General features: G+C 33.1%; 5 protein-coding genes across 9 annotated transcripts; 3 read left to right on the forward strand and 2 right to left on the reverse strand.

The window, feature by feature from the left end:
* Positions 1-956: 956 nt before the first annotated feature.
* On the reverse strand, positions 957-3244 carry LOC114172971. The gene is made up of 6 exons (XM_028057145.1): positions 2952-3244; positions 2478-2690; positions 2220-2386; positions 1999-2083; positions 1729-1797; positions 957-1277 (listed from the first exon to the last, which is right to left on the reverse strand). The coding sequence occupies exons 1-6, from the start codon at positions 3072-3074 to the stop codon at positions 1107-1109; spliced, it is 828 nt and encodes a 275-aa protein (XP_027912946.1). The 5' UTR covers positions 3075-3244; the 3' UTR covers positions 957-1106.
* A 305-nt stretch (positions 3245-3549) lies between these two features.
* LOC114172970 (protein RDM16-like) lies at positions 3550-8720 on the forward strand. Of its 5 annotated transcripts, none has more exons than XM_028057141.1 (8): positions 3552-3716; positions 4046-4200; positions 4670-5369; positions 5832-6113; positions 6258-6686; positions 6781-6975; positions 7073-7233; positions 7653-8720. In XM_028057141.1, the coding sequence occupies exons 3-8, from the start codon at positions 4734-4736 to the stop codon at positions 8536-8538; spliced, it is 2589 nt and encodes an 862-aa protein (XP_027912942.1). In that variant the 5' UTR covers positions 3552-3716; positions 4046-4200; positions 4670-4733; the 3' UTR covers positions 8539-8720. The 5 variants fall into 5 exon arrangements, with proteins under 5 accessions (XP_027912940.1, XP_027912942.1, XP_027912943.1 ...); XM_028057142.1 differs by having other exon boundaries at positions 4046-4190; XM_028057139.1 differs by lacking the exon at positions 4046-4200 and having other exon boundaries at positions 3550-3716.
* Positions 8721-9259: 539 nt separating this feature from the next.
* On the forward strand, positions 9260-10472 carry LOC114174073 (HVA22-like protein e). The gene is made up of 5 exons (XM_028058821.1): positions 9260-9485; positions 9576-9602; positions 9699-9821; positions 9939-10134; positions 10225-10472. The coding sequence occupies exons 1-5, from the start codon at positions 9439-9441 to the stop codon at positions 10243-10245; spliced, it is 414 nt and encodes a 137-aa protein (XP_027914622.1). The 5' UTR covers positions 9260-9438; the 3' UTR covers positions 10246-10472.
* Positions 10473-12885: 2413 nt separating this feature from the next.
* LOC114173510 (cell division cycle 20.1, cofactor of APC complex-like) lies at positions 12886-15360 on the reverse strand. Its single transcript, XM_028057964.1, has 5 exons — positions 15046-15360; positions 14526-14801; positions 14055-14324; positions 13393-13974; positions 12886-13296 (listed from the first exon to the last, which is right to left on the reverse strand). The coding sequence occupies exons 1-5, from the start codon at positions 15142-15144 to the stop codon at positions 13153-13155; spliced, it is 1371 nt and encodes a 456-aa protein (XP_027913765.1). The 5' UTR covers positions 15145-15360; the 3' UTR covers positions 12886-13152.
* A 3630-nt stretch (positions 15361-18990) lies between these two features.
* Positions 18991-22341, forward strand: LOC114173509 (uncharacterized protein At1g51745-like). The gene is made up of 4 exons (XM_028057963.1): positions 18991-19415; positions 19763-19956; positions 20323-20610; positions 21018-22341. Exons 1-4 carry the CDS (start codon positions 19234-19236, stop codon positions 22235-22237), a joined length of 1884 nt encoding a protein of 627 aa, XP_027913764.1. The 5' UTR covers positions 18991-19233; the 3' UTR covers positions 22238-22341.
* The last annotated feature ends 1878 nt before the right edge of the window (positions 22342-24219 follow it).

The following is a 24219-nucleotide window of genomic DNA, read 5'->3' on the forward strand; positions in this document are numbered from 1 at the left end:
AAATGTTTAATTATATAAATATTTTATTTACTAAATAATATAATTTTTTATTATTATATTTGATTCTTAACTTTTTATTTTACTAAAATAATTTTCATTATCTTTTGAACAATTTCAATTATTCTTTATATTTGAAGCAAAAATGTCTTTAAAAATGTATTTTTTATTTTATCAACATTTTTATTTTTCTTTGAACAATTTTAGTAAATAGTGTATCAAATTATCTGATAATTTTTATTTTTTAAATATTTAATTTGTAGTTTATTTTTATTATATAAAATACTAGTTTTTATTATTTTTTATATAATTATTTTTATAAATGTAATTTTACTATCGCAAAGATTTCTCATTTACTGTAATAAAATAATTAAATATTGTTGTCTTGAATCTTGTTAATATGATTTTGTTTATGTTATTGAAGTTCAAAAGATAAATTATTTATTTCTAAATTTTAACTATTATTAGGTAGGTTATTACGTTTTCTTCATGTGATTTCATTTAATATAATATTTATATGTCTACAAGAAAATAAATTAGTAAAAAGCATTTAAAATATTTTGAACTTGAATATTTAACCTCTTTTTATAGTATTTTTCAAAATATATTTTAATTTTATCAATTTTGTTTCGTTAATTTTTGACAACTTTATACATACTTAATTGTTATGAAATTTTATTTATATATAATTGTGAAATATTTAATATAATTCTTTTATTTTTATTTAATTATTATTTAATATTCTGATTTAAAAATTATACTTTCTAAATGATACTAAATATATGAAATATGTCTTTCTAATAATATTAATTTTCCTATTATGTGATTATTATTTTTTTTATAAAAATAATTAATTGATAATTAAATAATAAAAAAAGGGCATGCAGCTGAGATGACAATGCATACTTCACATGCAGCTCGTCAAATAGGTAATGCCCCCTCCAAAAAAAAAAAAAAACTAAAACAAAGCATTTTGAAACTCATTAGAAACTTCATTCAACTTTGACAAGAATATCCAAGGAGTTTCAGAGACACAGAGGCTGCAAAATTGGACAGCTTTTGAGGACAGAAAATGAAGAAAATAAAGAAACATGTGATGGAATAAAGTGTTACTGAAGACCATAAAGAAGCAAAGCTCCCACAGCACCTACACCAGCCACAAGTCCAACAATAACTCCAATAGGAGGCAAGCCTCCACCAATAGCTCTTCCAGTATTAGCATCATATTTAGCAAACCTCTTCTTTGGTGCCTGACACTGAGGACATACATATGTGTCCGCCTGCACAAAATAAAATAAGATCAGAATTACAAAAACACTGATATAACTCAATCCTACAAAACCGGTTCGGTTCAGTAAAGTGAAATTTGTTTTCACTTATATATTTTAACACGGTCTATCTCTAGTTGATGAAGAATCTCCAATTCAATTTCATCAAATATCATTCAATGACTATCATGAAATCACTCAGTATAATAGCACATAAGAAAATTGCTAATGCTGACACCAATACTACATCAAGAACAGTAAGTATTTCCCATTAGATGATGTTAACCACATAGATCATGTGAGATTGTTGAGTTTGGTCAAAAAAACAAAGTATGAGGAATATTAATATAATGAAATCCCTTTTAACAACCACCATGAAAATTGCTGATACCAATACCATAATAAGTTACACAGAACTGAGAGAGGATGAGCTTAGAAGCAAAATTTTATGTGCTGTACTTACCTGCTCATCAAAAGGTTTCTGTAAAAAGTATATGTATCCACAATCAAGGCAAATGTGTGTAGCTCTTGCCTGCATGCAAGTTTACTTGATCAACAATTGAATTGAATGTAATCATCTTTAGCCTAGCCTAAACAATTGTTCTGACCAAAAGTAAAAATTCGATCAACAAAACAAATAACTGGTTGATCGAATTTTTACTTTTTTGACTAGAACAACAACAACAAATAATCATGAGGAAGAAGAATAATGTAACTTCAAACTGATTCTTGCCTTTTGAGCATCATTCAGTTTTCTTCCAAAGCGAGGAGGAGCAGGTCGCTTTGAGAGCTTTTTAACATCTACATCGCCACCACCTCTTAAGAACAAAACATGGAGAATTTAAGATGTTAAGTCATTGCAGCTGTTAGGTAAATGGTAGAATCAAGAACATGACATGATCACATGAAGAAGATTAGAAAGACTGCAATATGCATCTTATGTCTATCATGAACCTGCTGACAACAAAGTAGACAGAATCAGGCTTTGCTTGGATTGCGGTTTTGGTGAATCCAAGCTTATCTGCAGGCCACAATTCATCTCCAAAGAAACTGCTAGTGTAAAGAACTTGGTCCCCTGACTTTAGCCCTGCTTTTGCTGCATTCCCACCACCATCAACAGCCTATAGAAAACAAAAAAGCATCCATGAACAAATCCTCATTCACAAATTGGAACCATTTCATTGTCATTGTGAAAGGGAGCAAGATACTAACAGTGATGACAACACCCCCACCAGACTTTTGGCCTAAGGTGAGGCCTAGAGGCTTGTCAACCTCCACCTCAATTGTCTTTGAAGCCCCAGCAGTTTTTGCTGCGATCTCAAGTCTCCTCCTAGTGATGGAGGAACCGTTCTTTTTCTCACCAAGGAAGGATTCTGAAACACCCCTTTTGGCTTCATGAAGTGTGAGACCTTGTAAAGATGTTTTCTGCAGATACAGGAGCAAAATCATTTCGATTTGTTAATCTGCAAGCTAGAAAGAACTACACGTGTTTGTCTACCACATATCCATGATTCTGACCAATTTCTTCCACACAGCGAGTTTTTGAGATTATCATTTTACAAAATATAGTTAAGTACACTCAATTGCTTGTGCTGTGTGGAAATTGGTATGAGAATCAGACCATTGTAATTTTGAATCATGTGATAGTTTATTGTAAAAGAAAAGAAAAAATAGCAGTAGCAGTACCTGGCATTGAGGAGGAGCGAGTGTCTTGGGGTGTGTGAGGTGAGAGTTTTTTGAGGAGGAGCTCCTCCTGGTGGTGAAGGTGGCTGAGAATGAAGTGGAGGAACCGGCAACCACCGCAGACATGTTTCCGGTGAGATATGTGGATAGGAATTCACCACCAAACAAACACACACGTTTGCCCTGAATAATAAAAATGTATAGATGAAAAAGTTTCTCCTTTTCTTTGTATTTTCTTATAGTGTTCAAGGAGTTTTGCTTTTATTTTATTCTGAGAATAGATAATACTTAACTGGTGGTGGAAATGATGACACCAAACAACTTCACTGTATGGTCTCAAAGCCATTCAAGGACTGTAAAGTGTTGATGCTAACTGTGCATTCTCTTACTTCCTATGGGAATAGTAATGTTATCCAACCAAATCACATATTTTTCAGTACCAAAAAAATATTTTTTTTTTCTGTACCAAGAAAAACAGACACTTATGTTAAAAAAAAAAAATCTTTTTCGCAAAAGAAAACTAAAATTGAATGGGTTTTTTTAGTAAATAGGAGGAAAATAGGCCCTTTTTGGCAAATAGTTAAAAGGAGAACTTTGAAGTAAAACCCTAGATCTGGTGGTGCCATGAGTGAGAAATTGTAGCAAAGGGAATAGGAAGGAAGCGGGAAAAAACATAGCGCACCAAATTGACGCTCTTAGGTTTGGACCCGAAAGGGTTAAGAGTAGCTCTGTGGCTTCCCACACTCAATTCAATTTGCCCACGAATATGTAATCACTTTCTCTCAACTTCCTGTGTTATATTTTTTTTTTTTAATTATTTCACTGTAAGGTATTCTAAATTTTCTGGCGAGAATCTTGATGGGCACAACATCAGCATTTGTAGTTATTTTCCCTTTTCGTTAGGACTGTTTTTGTGATTTGAAAGAAATTAAAACTTGATCATGATGAAACTGGTTATTTTGTTCAAATTGTTTTGGTGTCAAATTCCGGTCTACCCTTTAAATATTTGGCTTTAATCTGTTGTTTTAGGCGAGAAGTACAAATTTTGTGATGAAAAGGGAACGTATGATCAATTTTATCTGAACTGTTTTTCGCAGAAGATGGACCTTGACAAGTAAATAATATTTCGGTATTAATACTCCCCTCTGTATTTCGAATGATCTGGGTTCCTCGCGAACTGTTTTGAAACTAGCTTAGACTTCAAGTCGGTGGCATTGTGGCATGGGTTCTCCTTCCTATATGGTAGTATTTGGTAGTATTTCTTGACCTAGCTACATTCGTGTGATAAAAATTTGAGGAACATGCATTGACATACATAGGATATAGGAAATCTCACATGGGGATATGTACTAAAAACATGTACCATGAATACGAAAAGGGTTATTAACATGTAAATAGGAGTAGTTCTGGTTCACATCTTTTTGTGGTTAAGTTGCCAGTACTTGTGTTCCAAATCTTCTGTTCTGTTCTGGTTCATTTTAATGTCTCTTACTTGTTTAGGTATAATTGCAAAAGAAATCTGATTATCATTAGGAGTTTCATAAAAGTATGTATAGACTGACAAGAGTTCACTGAAATACACGATGTTGAAGATTTGTTCGTTCTAGGAGAATACCGTTTATTTGCTTCCTGATTATTATTATTTGATTTAAATTTAAATTGTACAATAACCTGATTTGGTTCTGAAGAGGAACATTAATTCATATTTAATATTTTTCAAGGTGAGGAGCTAAGGTGAAGTGATCCCCAAATTACAAAGCTTGGAAGTTTCTCCCAAATCCTATAATGGACAATAGAGCGAAATCTGAAAAAAGAAGTAAAGATCGACACCTGGAACGTGATGACAAATACCATCGTGATTCCAAAGACCACCACAATCATCGATCAGATTCGAATCACAAGCGTGACCACAAATCCAGGGATAACGATAGGGATAGGAATTATGAAAGAGATGGAAACAAGGACAGGGGTAGGACTTATGATAGAGAAGGAAGCAAGGATAGGGGTAAGACTTATGACAGAGAAGGAAGCAGGGATAGGGATAGGGTTCATGACAGTGAAGGAAGCAAGGATAAGGACAAGGCTTACGAAAGAGAGAGTGGCAAAGATAGGTCAAAGGTGAAGCGTGATGATGGTAGGGAAGATTTGGTGGAGTCACGATACTCCTCACATTCTCATAAGCGGAAAGAGAGGGAGCACAGTGAGGACAGAGACTTTGAGGACAAGAAAATTAAGGTTTCTGAGGAGAGGAAGGAAGGAAAGAGGGAACGGAGGAAATTTGGTGATAAAGTCAAGAAGGAGGAAGAAGAAGATGGTGATGATAATAATATTAGAGGCATTCATGAGGCCAAGGTTAAGGAGGAAGACACTGAAGGTGCCCATGGTTCAGCTTCTTCCAAAGACACTGTATTTGTCCAAAACGTGAGTTTCTTTCTTTCTGTTAATGTTTTTCTTTTAACATTTTGATGATGCTCAGTGTTTGATTTAACTTTTCTTGGTTATAATTGAATTATAATATGTGTGCTTTCGTAGTCTTCCCAATACACAGGGCCGGTTTAGACATCGTGTCAAATTGTAGGTTTTATTTTCAGTTATTGGCTTCCTGCTTCATGAACTAGAATTCTGTTGCCAATTTACTTGTGACTATGAGATAAATCCTGTGGTCCATCTATCAATATGTAGTTTGATTGACTCTCTAAACCTTATTGATAATTCGGTTTGCAATAGAGATAGTTTGTGATGTTATGCTTCCAGCATTGTGATTTTTGTTTGTGTTCAGCTTATACATGCTCACTTCTCTCAGTTCTGTTTCCTAGTTTCTTCTCTTTTATTGTTCCTCTAGACGGACACACATTCACTAACATTTTATCCTTGCACTTTCAGGGTGCCTTGGGATCACTTGCTGTGGCGCCCATGAGTGTGTTTGAGACATCTTTAGCTCCTCCTCCTCCATTTCCTATCAAGGTATCTTTGAATTCTACCACAAATGAAAATAAGGGCGTTAGTATTACCAGGTCTCATGAGGTTACTGGAAAATCTAGTACAGATGGGTCATCTTCAACTGCTGGAAAAGCTGGAAGCCTGTCGATTGATGCTTTAGCTAAGGCTAAGAAAGCCTTACAAATGCAGAAAGAGTTGTCAGAAAAGCTGAAGAAAATTCCTCAGGTAAATTGATCATTATTTCTATGAATAAGTACTTACTGTCAGCTGGACATTTCTCTTAAATATCTAACTGATGATGCTGATTTGATTTTTTTATAACTCTACATATTCCTCTGAATGCATTAACCACTGCTTTTGGCTGTGTAGTTGAACAAGAGTTCTACCCAAAATTCACATGGAAGCTCAAACTTGGGTTCAAACAGTGAATCTGCCTCTGCAGTCATGCCAAAAGGTTCCAGCTCAGCTTCTTTTGGCCATGTTGCAAATATGTCAATTTTCCCCTCTGCTACTCCTCCAGCAAGTGGCACTAGTGCTGCTGGTATTGCAAATGCAACTCTTCCCAACTTGGAAGCTGTCAGGCGGGCTCAGGAGCTTGCTGCAAGGATGGGATTTCGTCAAGATCCACAATTTGCTCCTCTGATAAATATGTTTCCTGGTCAGATGGTAACAGATGTTGCTATTCTGCAAAAACCAACAAAGGCCCCTGTTCTTCGACTTGATGCTCAAGGGAGGGAAATAGATGAACATGGAAATGTTATTAGTGTGACCAAGCCCGTCAACCTTAGCACATTAAAGGTGTGCTGCTTTCTTATTTGTCTCTTTCTATTAGTTTTCTCTTTTCTGTTTGGCATTCCTGTCTAAGGCTGGAATCTTTGTCTGAACATTGCAGGTCAACATTAACAAACAAAAGAAGGAAGCATTTGAAATACTGCAACCTGTGTTGGATGTTGATCCTGAATCAAATCCTTATTTTGATGAAAGTATGGGTATCAACAAAACAAAGATCCTGCGACCCAAGAGGATGAGTTTCCAATTTGTGGAGGAAGGAAAATGGTCAAGAGATGCTGAAACAATAAAATTGAAGGTATACCCTTCTCCCATTTTCTAGTGCGTTTACCTTTGACGTAGTTCTTTTCAATTGTCTTGTGTGTTATCTGTTATTTTTATTTTGACTCGTGCAGAGTAAATTTGGAGAAGCTCAAGCAAAAGAGCACAAGGCCAAACAAGCACAGTTGGCAAAGGCAAAGGCTGCTCCTGATATCAATCCCAACTTAATAGAAATAACAGAGAGAGTTGTAATTAAAGAAAAACCCAAGGACCAAATTCCAGACATCGAGTGGTGGTAAGCTTATGCTTAACTGAACCACTGCTTTCTATATATGTTTGTTTTTGTTCAAGTTTGCGGATTATTGAAGGGTGTTATTCAAATGTCACTAATTTTGCAGTCAAAATTTAGCAGGTACACTGCATATACCTGTTTCAGTACTTCTCATCTTATGTTCTTCTGTTTTTGTTGTTTATAAAGATACTTATAGTAGTCACGTTAGAAATTATACAAATTGACAAACTGGAATAAACTACCCTGGCTGCTTTATAGGACTGCTAAGTACTAGTTGAATATAAAATATGAAAATAAATACCATTTATAGTTGGTAAAGTGTACCTTACAATGAACAATTTGACATGAGTATCTTTTTTATTCTGTTCCATTCTGGGGGTTGTATGTAAACATTTATTGAGTTAACTATTTGAATTTATCAGGGACCTGCCTCTTGTGCATTCTGGAAACTATGGAGACATTGATAACGAAACCATAGCTGAGGATAAGGTGAAAATAGAAAATATCACTTTCCTTGTGCATCATCCGCGTCCTATTGAACCACCTGCCGAACCCACTCCTCCACCACCTCAACCGCTGAAACTAACCAAGCAAGAGCAGAAGAAACTCCGGACACAAAGGCGAATAGCGAAGGAGAAAGATCGACAAGAGATGATAAGACAGGGTGTGATAGAACCACCAAAACCAAAGGTCAAGATTAGCAATTTAATGAAAGTACTTGGCTCTGAAGCAACTCAAGATCCTACCCGGCTGGAAAAGGAGGTACGCAGTGCAGCCGCCGAGCGTGAGCAGGCTCACATAGATAGGAACATTGCACGCAAGCTTACTCCGGCGGAGCTCCGGGAAAAGAAGGAGAGAAAGCTGTTTGATGACCCAAATACAGTGGAGACAATTGTGTCTCTCTACAGAATCAATGACCTCTCACATCCAAAGGCCCGTTTCAGAGTTGATGTTAATGCTCAAGAGAACCGTTTGAGTGGACGTGCTGTGATTTGTGATGGTATCAGTGTTGTTGTTGTTGAAGGTGGAAGCAAGTCGATTAAGAGGTATGGGAAACTTATGCTTAGACGCATTAATTGGAGTGATTTTTCAAAAGAGAAAGAAGAAAATGAAGATTCAGAAGATGATGAAAAGCCTGCCAACAAGTGTGTTCTGGTGTGGCAAGGAAGTGTTGCAAAACCCAACTTCAATAGGTTCAGTGTTCATGATTGCATCACTGAAGCAGCTGCCAGAAAAGTTTTTGTGGATGCCGGTGTTCCTCATTATTGGGACCAAGCCATCAACTACGTAGAAGATGAAGCTGTTTGATTTTTGTCTTCTAGTGCTTTTGTTCTTTGTTATTGGCCTTCCTTGACTAAAACGTTTTGATAGATTCTATAGTTTTGATACATTCTTTAGTGGTGTATGCGAAATACAGTATTTGGTTAAAATTCGAGCCTTTTGTCTAAATTATCTAAATTACTTTTATAATTATAATAATAATTTTATTATTTTTGTTATTATAAAACAAAAATAATCACACATGCTAATACATACATATTTTTCACTAACCTGTACTATATAGGACTATTTTTTTCGTGTTCACATTTCCAAAAACTAAACTTTAATATATATATTCTTTAGAAAAATGAAATAAACTAACATTTTATCTTTAAATTACTATCTTTACTATGTTTAGATCCTACATTATTTTAAAAGAAAGTTTGTCACTTTGCCATTAATAAGGACGGTGCTAATGAGATTCAATTCAATCCATAATGACTAATAAAATATTTGTAAACTTCAGCAGTACTAATAATAATAAACCAACCAACAGAAAGCACGTGACAGGTGCGTGCAACTCCTTTATCCACGGTTCCTCCACCGTCATCTAAACCTCAACACAATCTACGATTAAAAAACAAAAAGAAGTGCGTGCAGTGGACACGTGTCACTAAGCCGCATTAAAAAGCGAGCCCACGTGGCTTGTGTTTTGGGCAAAGAACCTTGGCAAAAATTTAGGCCATTAACACCATCGGATTAGATGCAATGTTTTCCATTTGGACGGCGGAAGATTAAGCATCACACGTTTAAGGCAGAACCCAATACTTGTCCCCTCTCTCTTCATCATCATCACATTTTATAATCCTCCTTCTCTCGTTTTCTCACTCCATTGTTTCACCCTATCTTTCTTCTTGTTCTTCACTCACAATCTCACAGGTCAAAAACATGGGCAAGTTGTGGACCTTGATCACACAGCTTCATTCTATTGCTGGGTATTTTTTTTGCTATATTTCTTTACTCGTCATTCTTCCATCTATATTTCAACCACTATTCATAATTTTTTGTGTTTTTTTTGTTTTCAGACCGGTTGTGACGTTGTTATACCCTTTGTAAGTATCAATACCAATTCAGCACCTTCTGTAATTACTTTCCTTTGTTTACAAACATTATTATTCTTCTGGTAATTGTTACTGTGTATGATATAGGTATGCATCAGTGGTAGCAATAGAGAGCCAGTCCAAGTTGGATGACGAACAATGGCTAGCTTACTGGATCATTTATTCCTTCCTCAGCCTTGCGGAAATGGTTTTTCAACCTGTTCTAGACTGGTGAGTTTATGCTTAATTAAGTGTCTCTTAATATATTTTTAAAAACTATTTTTAAAAACTATCGTGTAAATTAGTAAAGAGTGTTTTAATGTTTGTCTGTAAAATGGAGAATGGCAGGATACCAATTTGGTACGATGTGAAGTTATTGACGGTCGCATGGCTGGTGTTGCCACAGTTCGAAGGAGCTTCGTATTTGTACGAAAGGTTCGTGAGAGAGCATATAAGGAAATACATAACGGAGAGGGAACATCTCCAATATCACCCTCAACAGAGTAAAAAGAAGAAGTTCGTAGAATTCGTCACGCCCAAGAAAGTGAGTTGTTACTCTTTTCGTTTCATCACATTAAATCATTGAAAACTCAATCAAACACTTAATGTTGTGATTTTTGGGTCACCGGAACAGGGGGATCAGGAGGCGTATTAAGTTGACATGACAAAACGACGGTGCTGAGAAGTGTGTTGGGTTTTTTCAGCTGATTTGAATCAACTTTCCTTTCAATTTGGCTATATTTGCTTTTTATTTATGTTTTAATTATGTGTATATATATGTACGTGGATATCATCATTATCATTGTATCTCATATTGTACTTGTGTGTAAAGTGATCTCTTTCGTGAGTCTTGTTGCACATGCATGGATGGTATTCTTAGTCTAATACGAAAGTAAAACCTTTCAGTTTTTTTTTTCTTACGAGACTGTTTCTGAGCTATGGTAGAAGTGAAGAATTTTGCTTTTTTCTGTTTGAGAATAAAGTAAAACTAAAAAGAATATGTCACAATGGTAATCTAGATTTCAAATTGTTGATACTTTAAAAGGTTATACATATTAATAGAAAACTTTAAAACAAATGAAAGGTGCAGTGGTGGAGGAAGTAAACTTTATAAACATTTCATATGCAAATACGAATAAGATAATTATATGCATTTCAATAATATTTTCTAAAAAAAACTACTTCCAAAATTTGTATAACAAATTGATGGCTAAAAAATATTATATTAATTTTTCAAAGGTCGTCACCATAACAAAAGCAGAGATGATGTTATAGGTTTTTTTAACTAATTTGATATAAATTAGATAGAGACTATTTTTCTGATAAAAAAAAAAAAACTATTAAAACACTACAATAGTGAAAGGTTAAACTTGAAAGTCTTTTGAAAGACTAATATAATATTTACCTGTAACGTTAAAAAAGTAACTAGAAAGTTTGCTACAAAAATTATATAATGAAAAGAAAGACAGAGCTCGCAATAACCCAAAAAGAAAATAAATAGAACTACCTTATTTGGCATGACCAACAAAGAGTCTCTCTCACGAACAGAACCAGATTCAACTCTGCCCATAACAACCGTTCCCTTGAATCTTAATTGTTTCCTAAACAAAACAAAAAAAGAAAATACATAGGTGTTCGCTCCATGTACTAGGTTCAAAATCGTCCTTTTAGAACTTAATACCTGGGATCTCAAACCTTCTCAACATTTCAAGCAAACAAAAAATCAGGAATTTTCAAATTGTCCCAAGGTCCAGCAGTTATTATGCAAGACATAACTCTATAGAAGTGAATATGACAATCAGTTTCCTCTCCCATCAAATTTTTAATTATATAAAGCATGTTCTCCATGTAAAAGCTACACAACCCACCCATTATAAATCTCACATTCACATCCACACCGGCATCCAACAATTAAAAAGCAGATAAATTAAAACAAAAGGAAACAGAATTTTCAACATTTTCTCAAACAAAAGAATAAAGGCAGCTTACCTTTCTTTACATTGTATCCAGATTGCTATAGAAATGGAACCATCTTTGACTCAATTTCATCATACCTAGTGGTATACCAGCAGACTCTAATAATAATTACATATAAACATAGAAAGGATGCGTGTGAATGCAGCAAAAGAGTGAATAAAACCTTTTTGACCACTGCACTGTAGGTTCGTCCATTTTATTAACAAAACCAAGCAGCTTAGCCACACCCAGCTTTTTTGCATGCAAGCTGGACATGCTCACGAGTTGCCTCCAAGTCAATATAAGTGACCATCTTTTCGTTTCCTCTTAGGCCATTGCCAATCTTCCTCAACATCCATTTTTTCTAAGATTTTATCCCCACTGTATTGCTTACAAGAACTGTATTGCAAAATCCTTTTCAGAAGGAATCACAGACAACGTTTTCTCTTCTTTGACAGAAATATCAGAATCAATTTTTGTTTCCATCACATTGCTGCTTGCACTTCTTCCCATGGCTTCCGGAGATTTTGACTCTTTTGCATGGTCCCTGTTCAGGCACACTAGCTTCCTGCATAAAGCAAGAACGCCTTTCAACACTGAGAAGATTGGCATCAATAATAACAACTACTCTTCACAAAATGGTTTTTTAAATAGTGATCTCAAGGTATTGCAATTCACAGCATAGCTTACAAGCAAAAGGATTGATTATAGACCAACAACAGGGGAATTATGCATTAAGCGAGAGCTTCTTTCAACTAACTGAGAAGATTGGGATCAATAACAACTAATACTCACAAAATGGTTGTCTAAACATCTTAGGGTAATTACAATTTACAATTCAGGATGTGGGACATATAACGGGATTTCCTCCTGACATACACACAAAGAAATATTTTTATCACAGCTGCCATGCTTTTGCCATTCAACACAACATCCACTATATCTTTTGGACTTATTCTGACTTGCTTCCATACGCCAATAACCGCATTTCTTAAAAATACATAGTATGTTGAAGGACAACAACCAGATCATATGTGATCATCACACATGCATTCAAGTAGGATTTTATCAATTTTAAAACAAACCTTTCGGTCTATCAGATATGTATTTAAGGATAAAAGCACATTACCAGGGACGAATCAGTTGAGATCTTCTCTTGACACAAGAGAGTCGTGCTAGTTGGACCCATCTAGTTTCTCTGTATTTACTTGTTAAGTTATCTATTCATATTATTATTATAAGTCATCTGTTGTATTTATATTACTATCAGATATGTATTATTATCTTTATTGTTCAGTTACTATTTTTATTTATTATTACACACAACAAGAAGAACAGAGCATGAAGAACGATATACGTGGTTCGTCACGTGTTTGTGACTACGTCCACGGGGAAAAGTAGTGTTTTTTCCACTGATTGTATGTTACAATAATGTACATATGGAAACCCCAAACACTCACTCTCTTCATTATTGTCTCTCCCCTAAAGTAATTGCCTGACACTGTTTATTCACTCTCTTAGATACAACAAACTATTCCAGATGCCAGCAATTACGTAACAAAATTTAGGAGGTATGTACATAAGTGCAATTAATTCCGTCAAGTGCTTATCGTATGCGATTCACATTTGAAAATGGCTCAGCTCTGACTTTGGGTGCGGCCTTAGATGCTGCTTCTGGTGCTCCAAACACATTCCAGAATCTCAATGTTTCATCAGCAGCTGCGGATGCTACTGTACAGCCATCTGGACTCTGATATTAGTAGACACAACAGTAATTAGCAATAGCCTAAAAAACAACAATGTAATCAAATTTATGCTCAACAAAACCAAAAATAAATCAATTTACCTGGGCCATGAAAAGAACTCGGGAAGTATGACCATTGAGCTCAGCCATCTTGACCATTGAGGGGTATTTCCAAAGGGTTAGCTGATTCTGGGTGAAACCATGAGAGCTGAGTAACTCCCTCTCGTTCTTGTTCCACAGCAGGGAGCATACCTGAGACCCAGTGTCAACTGAGTTCAAGCATGCACCTGTGTGGGTATTCCAAAACTTGATGCACCGATCACCACTGCCTCCACCTGTAGCTAAGAGATTCCCTTGGAAGGGACACCAAGCAAGGGCTTTTACAGCAGATGTATGATCATCAAGCCTGTGAAGCCACTGTGTTGTGGAATTAGACGATGCAGTGGCTCTATCCCAGATGTAAAGTAAATTATCATTCCCCCCACTGGCTAATTGTGAACCTGAACCAGACCACTTCAACCCACAAACCTCTTGCTCATGCCCAGCATAGGTTTCAACAATATGTGATCTGATTCTTACATCATTGTTAATAATTCTACCATCCATGCCACCAGTTGTGAGTACGTGGTTATTCCATGCCAAAGATCCAACTCTTTGTCTGTGTCCACCTCTCAAAGTTCTCAACTGCAAAAAGTGAATAACACACTATTAGTAAAGTATAAATGAACAGTTTATTATAGAGCTCTTATAAGCTCAAGATATACCTGTCTATTTGAAGTTGTATCCCATAGTTGCACTTCAGAATTGTTCAAACCAACTGCAATATGTCTCCCATCCGGAGCCCAGCTAACAGATGTTACAGGGCCGTCTTCGTCTTCAACTGTTACAAGTTCCGAAGTAGAACCAGTTGTTGCATCCCACAAGTACACTGTGCTTCCCAGTGCTATGGCAAGCACATTGCCGCTACCCCAGTCCAGCAAATTGAGATAATAGTCATCCACAAGATCCGGAGCATCCAAAGTTCTCTCAGAAGTCTGATGAAGATCAACAAATTTTATAATTAACACAAATTTTGAAATAAAATCCCACATGGATCCAGTTAATTGAAGGGTTTTGCACATAATTAGTAAATAAGGGACCACAACTTGAGATTACAACTCCACTTGGATCAAAATCCTTGCTTTTACAAACTGAGGAATAAATAAAATTATAAATTGAGGAATTTAGTAGTGCACCTGAGGAATAAATCTCCGGGGCTTGATTGATCTATTATTATCCTGGACAAGATTGGATAGCTCGTGGGGAATTAAGTCAACTGGTGCAGGTGGCTTATTCTTGAAGGCGAGAATTCGCGTCCGATTCATGTTTAAGGATTCTGCAAGCTGCTTCCTGTAGGCTTCTCGAGATGGAGAACTCCCAACTGGATTTTCCTTACCTTTATTCCCCTCTGTAAGCATATAGTGAGCATAATCAAAGTCCATTGCCGACCGATTTGGTATGAATCTGTCCAACTGATGATCAAAACAAAAACACAATCAAATTGGTTTCTTCCATAAACAAATTCAAAGTGAGATATAAAGATTTATCATCTTTAGTTTACCCATTCAAAATTTTTGAAAATATTAAAACTAATTTCAAGTTTAGAACTTCTAATTACTTAGATTTGAAACCCTAATCTAAAATGTTGCCCCGACAATCATGCAAACTATACACAAATTACAATCAGGGAGAAAAATCTTGCAATAATTTCCTTACATTTTCTTTGGAACTCTTTCTTTGAATAAATTGTTCTTGAAGAGGATAGCGTGATCGGGTCTTGAGGGTTCCAGAAGAACTCAAAGATCCTGCATCCATGGTTAGGAGAAGAAAACAAGAACAAAAACCGAAAAGAATAGGAAACAGTATAAAGAACAGCGCAAATCAATACAAAGTAAAGCACAGAGCAAAATCCTGCAGAAACAGATTATTAGACGAAGGAAATGAGATAGCAGTGATTAAACAAAATGACAGAGAGAGCCAAAGTTCCAGTGCTGGCAAATGAACAGAGAGAGAGAGAGAGAGAGAGAAAAAGAAATTTGAGTGGGAAACTATCTGAAGTGAGGTTGTATTTATAGTACTGAAAATTTGAAAATTAGGGTTTTGGAGATTAGACAGCAACGGCTATTTTGATTTGTTTTAGGAAACGACCGTTATAAACTATGTTGACCAAAATGTCCATTTATTTTGGGGATAATAATCAGATTTCAATTGAAAAATTAAAATAATATCTATAAACGTTTACAAAATATAAATAATCATAATATATATAATAATATAAATAAATATTTTCATCAAATAATTATATTATTTATTTCTTAATCAAGGCATTAAATATAAAAAAATACTGAATAATAATTTTTTTTTTATTTTTTAATCAGAATATTAAATATAAATATATAAAAAAATTCCATGCATGCACCAACTAGTTAGTATACATAGCCAGATTGAAAATAAATAATAATATAAAATACAGTAAATTTTAAATTCAATGAAAAAATTTATTGTCATAAAAAAAAATAATTTATATAATAATAATAATAATAATAATAATAATCTATAAAAATTATTTTCTTAATAAAAAATGGATGTAAATTACCACCATAAAGTATGATAGTACTAATTACAACAATTTCAATACAACATAATTATTAATTGTTATGAGATGAACATTTTATATATATGACTAATGGTTATCTAGCTATTTTTAAGAAAATTATAAAATAATTTTATTAATATAAATAATATTACGTGAATTTGTAAGTTTTTCGATATTTATTATAAAATATACATATTTTGCGAAAAACTATATCATACATTTTTAAATAAAGTCATCTTAGTTAACATTATAGATAAATTTTGATAAATTATATAGTACTGAAAAATGAAAATTAGGGTTTTGGAGATTAGGCTGCAACAGCTATTTTGATTTGTTTTAGGAAACGACAGTTATAAACTATATTGACCAAATTATCTTTTTATTTGGCGATAATAATCAGATTTCAATTGAAAAATTAAAATAATACCTGTATAAGTTTACAAGATATAAATAATCATAATATATATATTAATATAAATAAATATTTTCATCAAACTTAAAAATAATTATATTATTTATTTCTTAATCAAATATTAAATATAAAAAAAGACTAAATAATAATTTTATTCTTTTATTTTTTTAATCAGAATATTAAATATATATATATAAAAAATGCTATGAATGATTAATATACATCACGTGTACAGATTGAAAATAAATAATGATATAAAATACAGAAAATTTTAAATTCAATACAAAAAAAATCATTGTCATTAAAAAAGACAATTTATATAATAATAATAATAATCTATACAAATTATTTTTTTATAAAAAATGAATATAAATTTGTATGTGTTCGAGAATTTATCAATTTAATGTTTCCCATGTTATGGTATTATTACATGTCTATAATGGAAATATGACTTATTTGATTTGTATGTATAAATTATTTGTTCATTTTTTTTCTTGTCTGTGTTTGGGTTTGTGAGACTACAAAAATTTAGAATTTGAATAATTGAGTAAATTGGTATGAGTTTTTGTGTTTAAAATTGTTTTGAACCATTTCAACGTGAGATAAATACCAATCTGAGTAATCGATCAGGTTCAAGTTCACTTAGAATTACAAAATCCATTTGTTGTCAGCTGATGTGGCGCTGAGCGAGAGTTCTTATCGTTGAGCGCCACTTTTTGTGAGCTAATTGGCATTAGTCACTACATTGTTTTGGTCTTAGGCACGAAGAAGATTTATGTGGTTGAGTGATAATCCCTTGAGGTTGGCTCTGTAGAAAACCATCAGATGTGCACACCTCCTACGAATTCTATATCAATGACATGTATCTGGATGATTGAGTCAATGTTAAATGTTTGTGTGTATATATGTATTCTTGTATGTTAACCATGCTTTGGAGTAGTTAATAATATGGTTTACATGTGTAGGATAACTCTTTTGTACACTACCTTACCCTTTTGTGTGTTTTTGTGTTTTCTGGTGTGGTTTGTTTATTTATTTCTTTTGCGATGATCACCTATTCGGTAGGAGTAGATGAAGTTGCAGGTTTAGAGACACCTTTACAGGATGAAGAGTTATCAGTTCGAATGTCTCAAAGTGTTTAGTTTTAGTTAATTTTGTTCAGAGCTTGTTGATTTAGTTTGAGTATATAAATTATATACATATATTTATAGTACTATCCGTTGTATGACTTTATCAATATATTTTATACACTAAATTATTTAAATATCATCATGAAGTGTCCTATTTCATCAGTTTTAAGATGATAAAATAAGATCCTACAAAAATCATACTCATGAAATTTGTTTATATAATATGCAAAGTCATATATTACGACTACATTATTATTATTTATGATAAAGTGGTATTTGAGATGTACAACTTAAAACTTTTTAATTTTTTATATTAACAAGTTATTTATTTTATTTCACGTAAACAAAATTTTATTTTAATAATTTTGAAAAAGTCGTCAAATTTAGAATTTTAATAACTTTTTTGTATTGTCAAACAATTGCACGATTTCAATATAATTTATTTTTTGGAATGTCATTTAACTTGTACAATTTTAGAAGCTTGTTTTTGCTTTTGGAATAAGTTGTTGAATACATAAATGATTTTAGCTTAAGTATAAATCGTTCAAATTTTCCACAACTTTGATTAAGTGTATAATTAATATTTAATCTTAATGGAAGTTGTCTTTCATCCTTACGACTTTAAAGTTACACAAAAGTCGTTGTTTGCTTCGAGGACTTTAACCGTAAGGGGTAGTAATGACTTATTCATAACGAAGGTGTGACAATAAGACACGACTTAGTCTTGAATGTCTTACTTTTAAAATCAACCCAAAAACATAATTTCAAAAGTAAATTATATTTTGAAATTCTTCTGATTTTGACATATAACTTTCCAAAGTAAAAAAAATTTGGTGACAAACCTAAGTTTTGATATATAATACTTTCAACCGTAAATTAAAGAAAATCACATTAAATAATTTTTACAAAAAATAAAAACTCAATGTAAAAAAAATCCATCAAACAAAATGAATTAAAGATAAACATTGAAACTAAACTACCATTTAAATATTCTTACAAATATAAGTATATCCATATAATAGTATAATAAAGTAGTTATTTAACTGTTATATTTAGTTAAAATAAAAGATGTAAATTAAATGATTAAATTGTAATTTTAACATTTTATAGAGTAATATTAATATTTTTTTAGAGTTTAATGAGTATTTAGTAAAAACACAATCTAATATAGTTATATAAATCACTAGGCCATTTTTAAACACTCAAGTAAAATAATTATGTTTAAAGTTTTTAAATATTAGTTTCTTATTTTTTTTCAATAGTTTACATTCATTTAACACTAACAAAATACCTGTTTTAATTAATTAAGAATAAAAAAAATCCTTTTAATTATCTAAATTCACATGAAAATATTGTGCCACATTTACATTTACAAAGTAAATTAATCAAAGTCACGATTGATTTGTGAAAATTCAAAACATTGCACCAGCACTATCCACACGTCATTATGTGGCTAACCAAATCCTATTATGAAAACCAAATGCTTCTAGAAGATTCAAACATTTGTTTGGGCGTGGAATTTTAATTAATCAAAGTCAAAATTGAAAACCCTAAAAAAGAAATTTCCCAAATCTGATTGGAATCCTGTGCCCTAACTCACATCGCACTTATCGGACTATCACTCACGACGGTTCTGGAGTCCTCCGTTCATCGTGTCTCTTCGCCGGCGGCTGAGCCTCCGCATTGAGTCTGATCGAGAGCGAAAGTAAAAGAGAGAAAAACTGGGGAAGCGAAAGAAAGCGAAAGGTAAAGGGAGAGTTCGAGTGATGGAGACTTCGGGATTGGGTGCTGTGGATTGCGACGTTGGATCGATTGTGTGGGTTAGAAGAAGGAACGGTTCGTGGTGGCCGGGTCAAATACTTGGTTCCGATCACCTTTCTGCTTCTCATCTCACATCGCCTCGTTCAGGAACTCCCGTTAAGCTTCTCGGAAGGGAAGATGCTAGCGTGTAATAGTCCTTTTTATTTTGTCATGTTGTTATAGTCTTATTTATTGAAATTCGAAAGTTTATAACTGGTTTCATTTTTCTCCATGTTTTTATTGATTATGGTGCTGCTTAGTTTAGTTTAGACACTGACAATTAAGTCAATATCGGTTGAGTAAAACTGTTCTGTTGAAGTATATCTGGTTGTGAGGATATGTATGCATATACTATGGTCGTTGAATGGTTTGAATGAGTGAGAAAGTTATCCACATATGTTTTTATGACATCTAATGTGCTTGTGTCAATTGTCATTGGTATTTTCGTTTTATTTTTCTGATTTTTCTTCTGTGGGTTGGTGTTGTTTTAAACAGAGATTGGTACAATTTGGAGAAATCCAAGCGTGTCAAGACATTCCGGTGCGGTGAATTTGATGGATGTATTGAAAGGGCAGAGTCTGCCCAGGGTATGCCCTTAAAGAAAAGAGAGAAATATGCTCGCAGAGAAGATGCTATTCTTCATGCTCTTGAACTCGAGAGGCAAATGTTAAAGAAGCAAGAAAAAATAGGTGTTGCTTCTTATCTTACTAGACTGCATTTAGATTATATGATATACTACTGTTAAGAAAGGCATAGTCATGTATCCATAACCAGTAACATTAAGAAATGAGAATGAAAAAACAAAGTCACATGCTACATCCTATGAAGATGATTGAGCTCAAAATTTCCTTTGAGAGGTCAGCTCTCATCCTCTGATGACATAATGTTGATTGTAAACTAATAGCTGATTGTAGCACCCTGAGGCTAACCAGTGATGGGTCTTTGCATAGGAAGTTCAGTTCAGGCCAATGGTAAAACTATTTAGACAAAATAAAAAGTAGATGTTGGATGGAGCGAGAGATATGTAATATAAGTGGGTATTGCTTTGTTTTCAGGACTGGAGCAAGTAGGTGTAGCACACCGATCAAAGAGGAGCAAGTTTATTTATTTTCCTACCGAATCTAGTGATTCTCTGGAGTACAAGGAGATTCCTGCCAATGTTGCAATGTCAGCTTCCCAACTTGGAGGGGATTATGCTTATTGCAGTTCTTTGGCTGATGAGAGTGAATCTGCTTTTATGGATGTTGTTGAATCTGATTCTTTTGAAACTGGTTCTGCTAATGCTGATTCAGATTCCTCTGAAATGGAACTTGACAAAGATGACGAGATGATTACACTTTCAGGTATGTTTAGATATCCCCATCTTTTCTTCTTCAAGTTAACCAGCCGGTGAAGATGCTCTGTTTGGCAAATTTCTATTCTCTTCCATTCTTAAATCAAGAAAAAAAGGATTATAGATACAGAAACAAAGTATGTAGCTGGAAGCATACCATAAAGCAATATAATACAAACACATAAGCTCAATCAAGCAATCCAGTCCTTAAATAAACTGACATTATTTATTGTGGATTATGTATTAAAGCTAACCCAATTATACATGTCAGATTGGAAGTCAACATGGTTTCTGTTATGTTGTGGCACTACCTACCTTTTTCACACACACACACACACAGAATGAGAGAAAGAGGATAACTTTTTTAAGTTGTTTCAAATATTCTTTTTCACTGTTCTGATGTTATTGTAACCACAGAAACTTTTCATGACACTGAAGAACAAGAAAGCACTAGTTGCGAGGAACTTGATGAGTTGACAACTTCTCGCAACATTCCTCACATCTATCCTCGTGAGCATATATCAGGTAGCGAAGCAGTATCCAAATGGAAATTAAAAAGAAAAAGGAATAATCGTAATCTTGTGAAGAGGTCTGTTGGTACTCCTGATGGGAGAGGTGTTGTTTTTTATGGAGCAGATGTTGAAGGACCGAGAAGTGGTTTAAATCACAGGAGATTGGATCCGAGTTTGCATTACTATGTGAATGGTATTAGTGATGTTTTTGATGACACAGATCAGAAGTTTGGGTTTGAAGACGAATATTCTCCAACTTCCAAAGCACTAGGAAAAGGTAAAAATAAAATTGGTCATGGTGTTGAATGGGATGAATGGGCTTGGGAAGATCAGGCTGCTCTTAAAGGATATTGGGAAAGTAAAGGGTCTGGTCCGTTAAATGGTGATCGTTATAATTTTGATGGAAGGAGGTCGATGCTGGTTGATGTAGACTTGAAGGTTCAAGCAAGCTATAGGAAAGCGCCTGTCCCCATTGTTTCTATCACAAGTGAGCTAGATGGGAAGTCAATAATAGGGCACCCAATCCAAATTGAGACCCTTAAGGATGGTTCATCCGATAGTCTTTTTTCTGTAATTGATGACTTTAGCAGCGAGGGGATTGGCTTTGAGGGAAGTAGTGTACTTCCACCCGCTTGGAGAACTGCAAGGAGAACAGCAAATTTTCGGGTTCCTCGCCCCCATGTATTGTCATCTTATGATGTTGAGAGTGATGCAGATTTTTCCATAGATCAAGAAAGAAATGTTGAATATAAGAAATTAAACGATGGAAGTTCCAGTCATAAGGCAAACCTTTCCAGGAAGAGTGGCCTCAACGGTCCTGCACTCTCGGTAGATAAGAAGTCCACAAAAAAGATGCCAAAGAAAGTGAGCTTGTCATCATCAAGTCAGAAAACTAGAACTCTGTCCTCATTATCTGTTGAAAGTAATCTTGGTAAAAATCAATTACATGATAGAAGTTTTTATCAAACAAATAGGTTGATTAAACCAGAGGTTCCTGAGCTCACTACTGTGGCTTGCATACCAGTCAAATTAGTATTTAGTAGATTACTTGAGAAGATTAATAGGCCACCTTTAAAAGCAGCTAGTAATGCGGCTTTGTCAAATACTGGCGTGGAGAGAAAATAATAGGTTACATGTACATTGTTTATATATGAGAACAATAATTTTAGCTGTGGCGCAGCACTTTGTTGGGTATGTCTTCTTTCTAACAAAAGAGAAATCTCGTGAGATTTATTGTTAGCTTTTTTTGATGAATTTGTAGCATAGACCCCAATTCATCATGTAACTAGATAAAATATAGGGTGCATGAAGTGCATGCTTGAACCATTGTATTTTATGTATATCTGTTTTCTCGACCCTAAAATTACATTTGGAAACAATATTTTTTGTCTACTAAACATTCCCTAAAAGTTGGTATATAGGTTTTTTTATGAGTTTGATCGAGTTAGTTCAGGTTTTCTCACTTCACTTTTTTGCATGTGTATTGCAGACACTTATTGTATGTTTAGATAAAGTTTTATATGATTACTTCTAACAGAGAAAAATATGAAAAAAGGTCAACTCTTTAATAAATTAAAAGTAGATTTTACATAAATTAAAAATATAGATTTAGAAAAACCGTATAAAATAATTTTACAAATTAATTTATACAAAAATTAGTTTTAACACGTGGGGAACTTAATTTTTCTTAATAGAGAAATTTGTTCAATATCAAAACTGAATAAGATTTCATCGGATAGAACATTTAGTAATGTATATACTCAAATTTTTTTACAATACAGAGAAATTTGTCTAAAAGCAAAAACTGAATAAGATTTCATTGTACAGAAAATATAGTTTTTAAGGGTTGCATTAATTTAGAAAACATTGTTTTGATTTAATTTTCAGTTCTAAAGTTCAAAATAATATTATTTTTTGTCATTTATAATTTTACACTTTATCTAACTTTAATAAGTTATTTAATTAAGTTACATATATACATTATTGCGATATAAAAGTAAAAAATCTTATAAATATTTTTATAATATGAATGAAAAATTATTGTATTTATTGGTATACTCAGACAAAAATGCAGTGAGTATGTTTTTAGTAAAAAACATTTGCTTAATGTAAATTTGTTACGATTGAAATTAATTTAAATACACATCTAAATGAATTGTATACCAATTGTGCCAAAATTAATTATATTCAGCTTTGAAATAAATGGGATCTGAAGTTTGAACTACCATCCTTTTCTTTGCCATTCATGATCATAGGGTACAGTATCATCATGGGATGATGCACTTTAAAAATCCCATTAAAAATTAAAAATTAAAAATATGAAACAAATAGTCATTTTACACTTTGAGAACTGCTGTGAAGGTACACTTTGCATTGATATTTATTCAAAAATTGTTTTCTCAATCAATGATTTTTTAGCCAAGTATACTGTCGATATGGTTATTATCACCTACAAAATAGTAATAATAATAATAATAATAATAATAATAATAATAATAATAATAATAATAATAATAATAATAATAATAATAATAATAATAATAATAATAAGGTTTAATTAGTCGGATGATATTCATTTTCATCTAAATGTGTCAGTTTGATAGCCGTTTTTATAAAGGTGTCAATTGAGTGCCAATTTTTTGAAAAGATATTTCAAGTAGGTCAATTTAAGTAAAAAATTATTAACACATTTAAGGATATTGATATCTAAAATAACTTATAAAATTAAGTATTGATATTTATATGAAAATTTAGTGATAAAAGTCATGAATTCAGTTAACGGCTTTATAATTTTTGTCTGAAAGGGACCTGATTAAGACATTTTTTTAAAAGTTGAGACTAGATTGACACATTTTTAAACACGGATATAAAATTGATACATTTGATCGAGATAACTAATTAAACCTAATAATAATAATAATAATAATAATAATAATAATAATAATAATAATCTATAACAATAATAAAGAGGATTCTTTCTTTTGTGTCCACATTTCATAATACCAATTTTACCCTTTATAATATAATTATTCCTTATTTTTTAAAATTAATGGTTATTTTTACCTATTTTCTATAAAATTGTTTATCTTATTTTTTTTATTCATCAA

Source organism: Vigna unguiculata, chromosome 2 (assembly GCF_004118075.2).
Source record: "Vigna unguiculata cultivar IT97K-499-35 chromosome 2, ASM411807v1, whole genome shotgun sequence".
Taxonomy (NCBI): domain Eukaryota; kingdom Viridiplantae; phylum Streptophyta; class Magnoliopsida; order Fabales; family Fabaceae; genus Vigna; species Vigna unguiculata.

Excerpts from the sequence above, each read along its gene's own strand:
- LOC114172971 (XM_028057145.1), bottom strand. The coding sequence starts at position 3,074 with ATGTCTGCGGTGGTTGCCGGTTCCTCCACTTCATTCTCAGCCACCTTC. Across the intron at positions 2,691-2,951 it reads TCGCTCCTCCTCAATGCCAG|AAAACATCTTTACAAGGTCT; the intron begins GTACTGCTACTG and ends CTGTATCTGCAG. Across the intron at positions 1,278-1,728 it reads AGAAACCTTTTGATGAGCAG|GCGGACACATATGTATGTCC; the intron begins GTAAGTACAGCA and ends TATTTTGTGCAG.
- LOC114173509 (XM_028057963.1), top strand. The coding sequence starts at position 19,234 with ATGGAGACTTCGGGATTGGGTGCTGTGGATTGCGACGTTGGATCGATT. Across the intron at positions 19,416-19,762 it reads GGAAGGGAAGATGCTAGCGT|AGATTGGTACAATTTGGAGA; the intron begins GTAATAGTCCTT and ends TGTTTTAAACAG. Across the intron at positions 20,611-21,017 it reads CGAGATGATTACACTTTCAG|AAACTTTTCATGACACTGAA; the intron begins GTATGTTTAGAT and ends TTGTAACCACAG.
- LOC114172970 (XM_028057139.1), top strand. The coding sequence starts at position 4,734 with ATGGACAATAGAGCGAAATCTGAAAAAAGAAGTAAAGATCGACACCTG. Across the intron at positions 6,114-6,257 it reads AGCTGAAGAAAATTCCTCAG|TTGAACAAGAGTTCTACCCA; the intron begins GTAAATTGATCA and ends TTGGCTGTGTAG. Across the intron at positions 6,687-6,780 it reads TCAACCTTAGCACATTAAAG|GTCAACATTAACAAACAAAA; the intron begins GTGTGCTGCTTT and ends TGAACATTGCAG.
- LOC114174073 (XM_028058821.1), top strand. The coding sequence starts at position 9,439 with ATGGGCAAGTTGTGGACCTTGATCACACAGCTTCATTCTATTGCTGG. Across the intron at positions 9,486-9,575 it reads CAGCTTCATTCTATTGCTGG|ACCGGTTGTGACGTTGTTAT; the intron begins GTATTTTTTTTG and ends TTTTGTTTTCAG. Across the intron at positions 9,822-9,938 it reads TTTCAACCTGTTCTAGACTG|GATACCAATTTGGTACGATG; the intron begins GTGAGTTTATGC and ends GGAGAATGGCAG.
- LOC114173510 (XM_028057964.1), bottom strand. The coding sequence starts at position 15,144 with ATGGATGCAGGATCTTTGAGTTCTTCTGGAACCCTCAAGACCCGATCA. Across the intron at positions 14,325-14,525 it reads CCCGGAGATTTATTCCTCAG|ACTTCTGAGAGAACTTTGGA; the intron begins GTGCACTACTAA and ends GATCTTCATCAG. Across the intron at positions 13,297-13,392 it reads GAGTTCTTTTCATGGCCCAG|AGTCCAGATGGCTGTACAGT; the intron begins GTAAATTGATTT and ends TACTAATATCAG.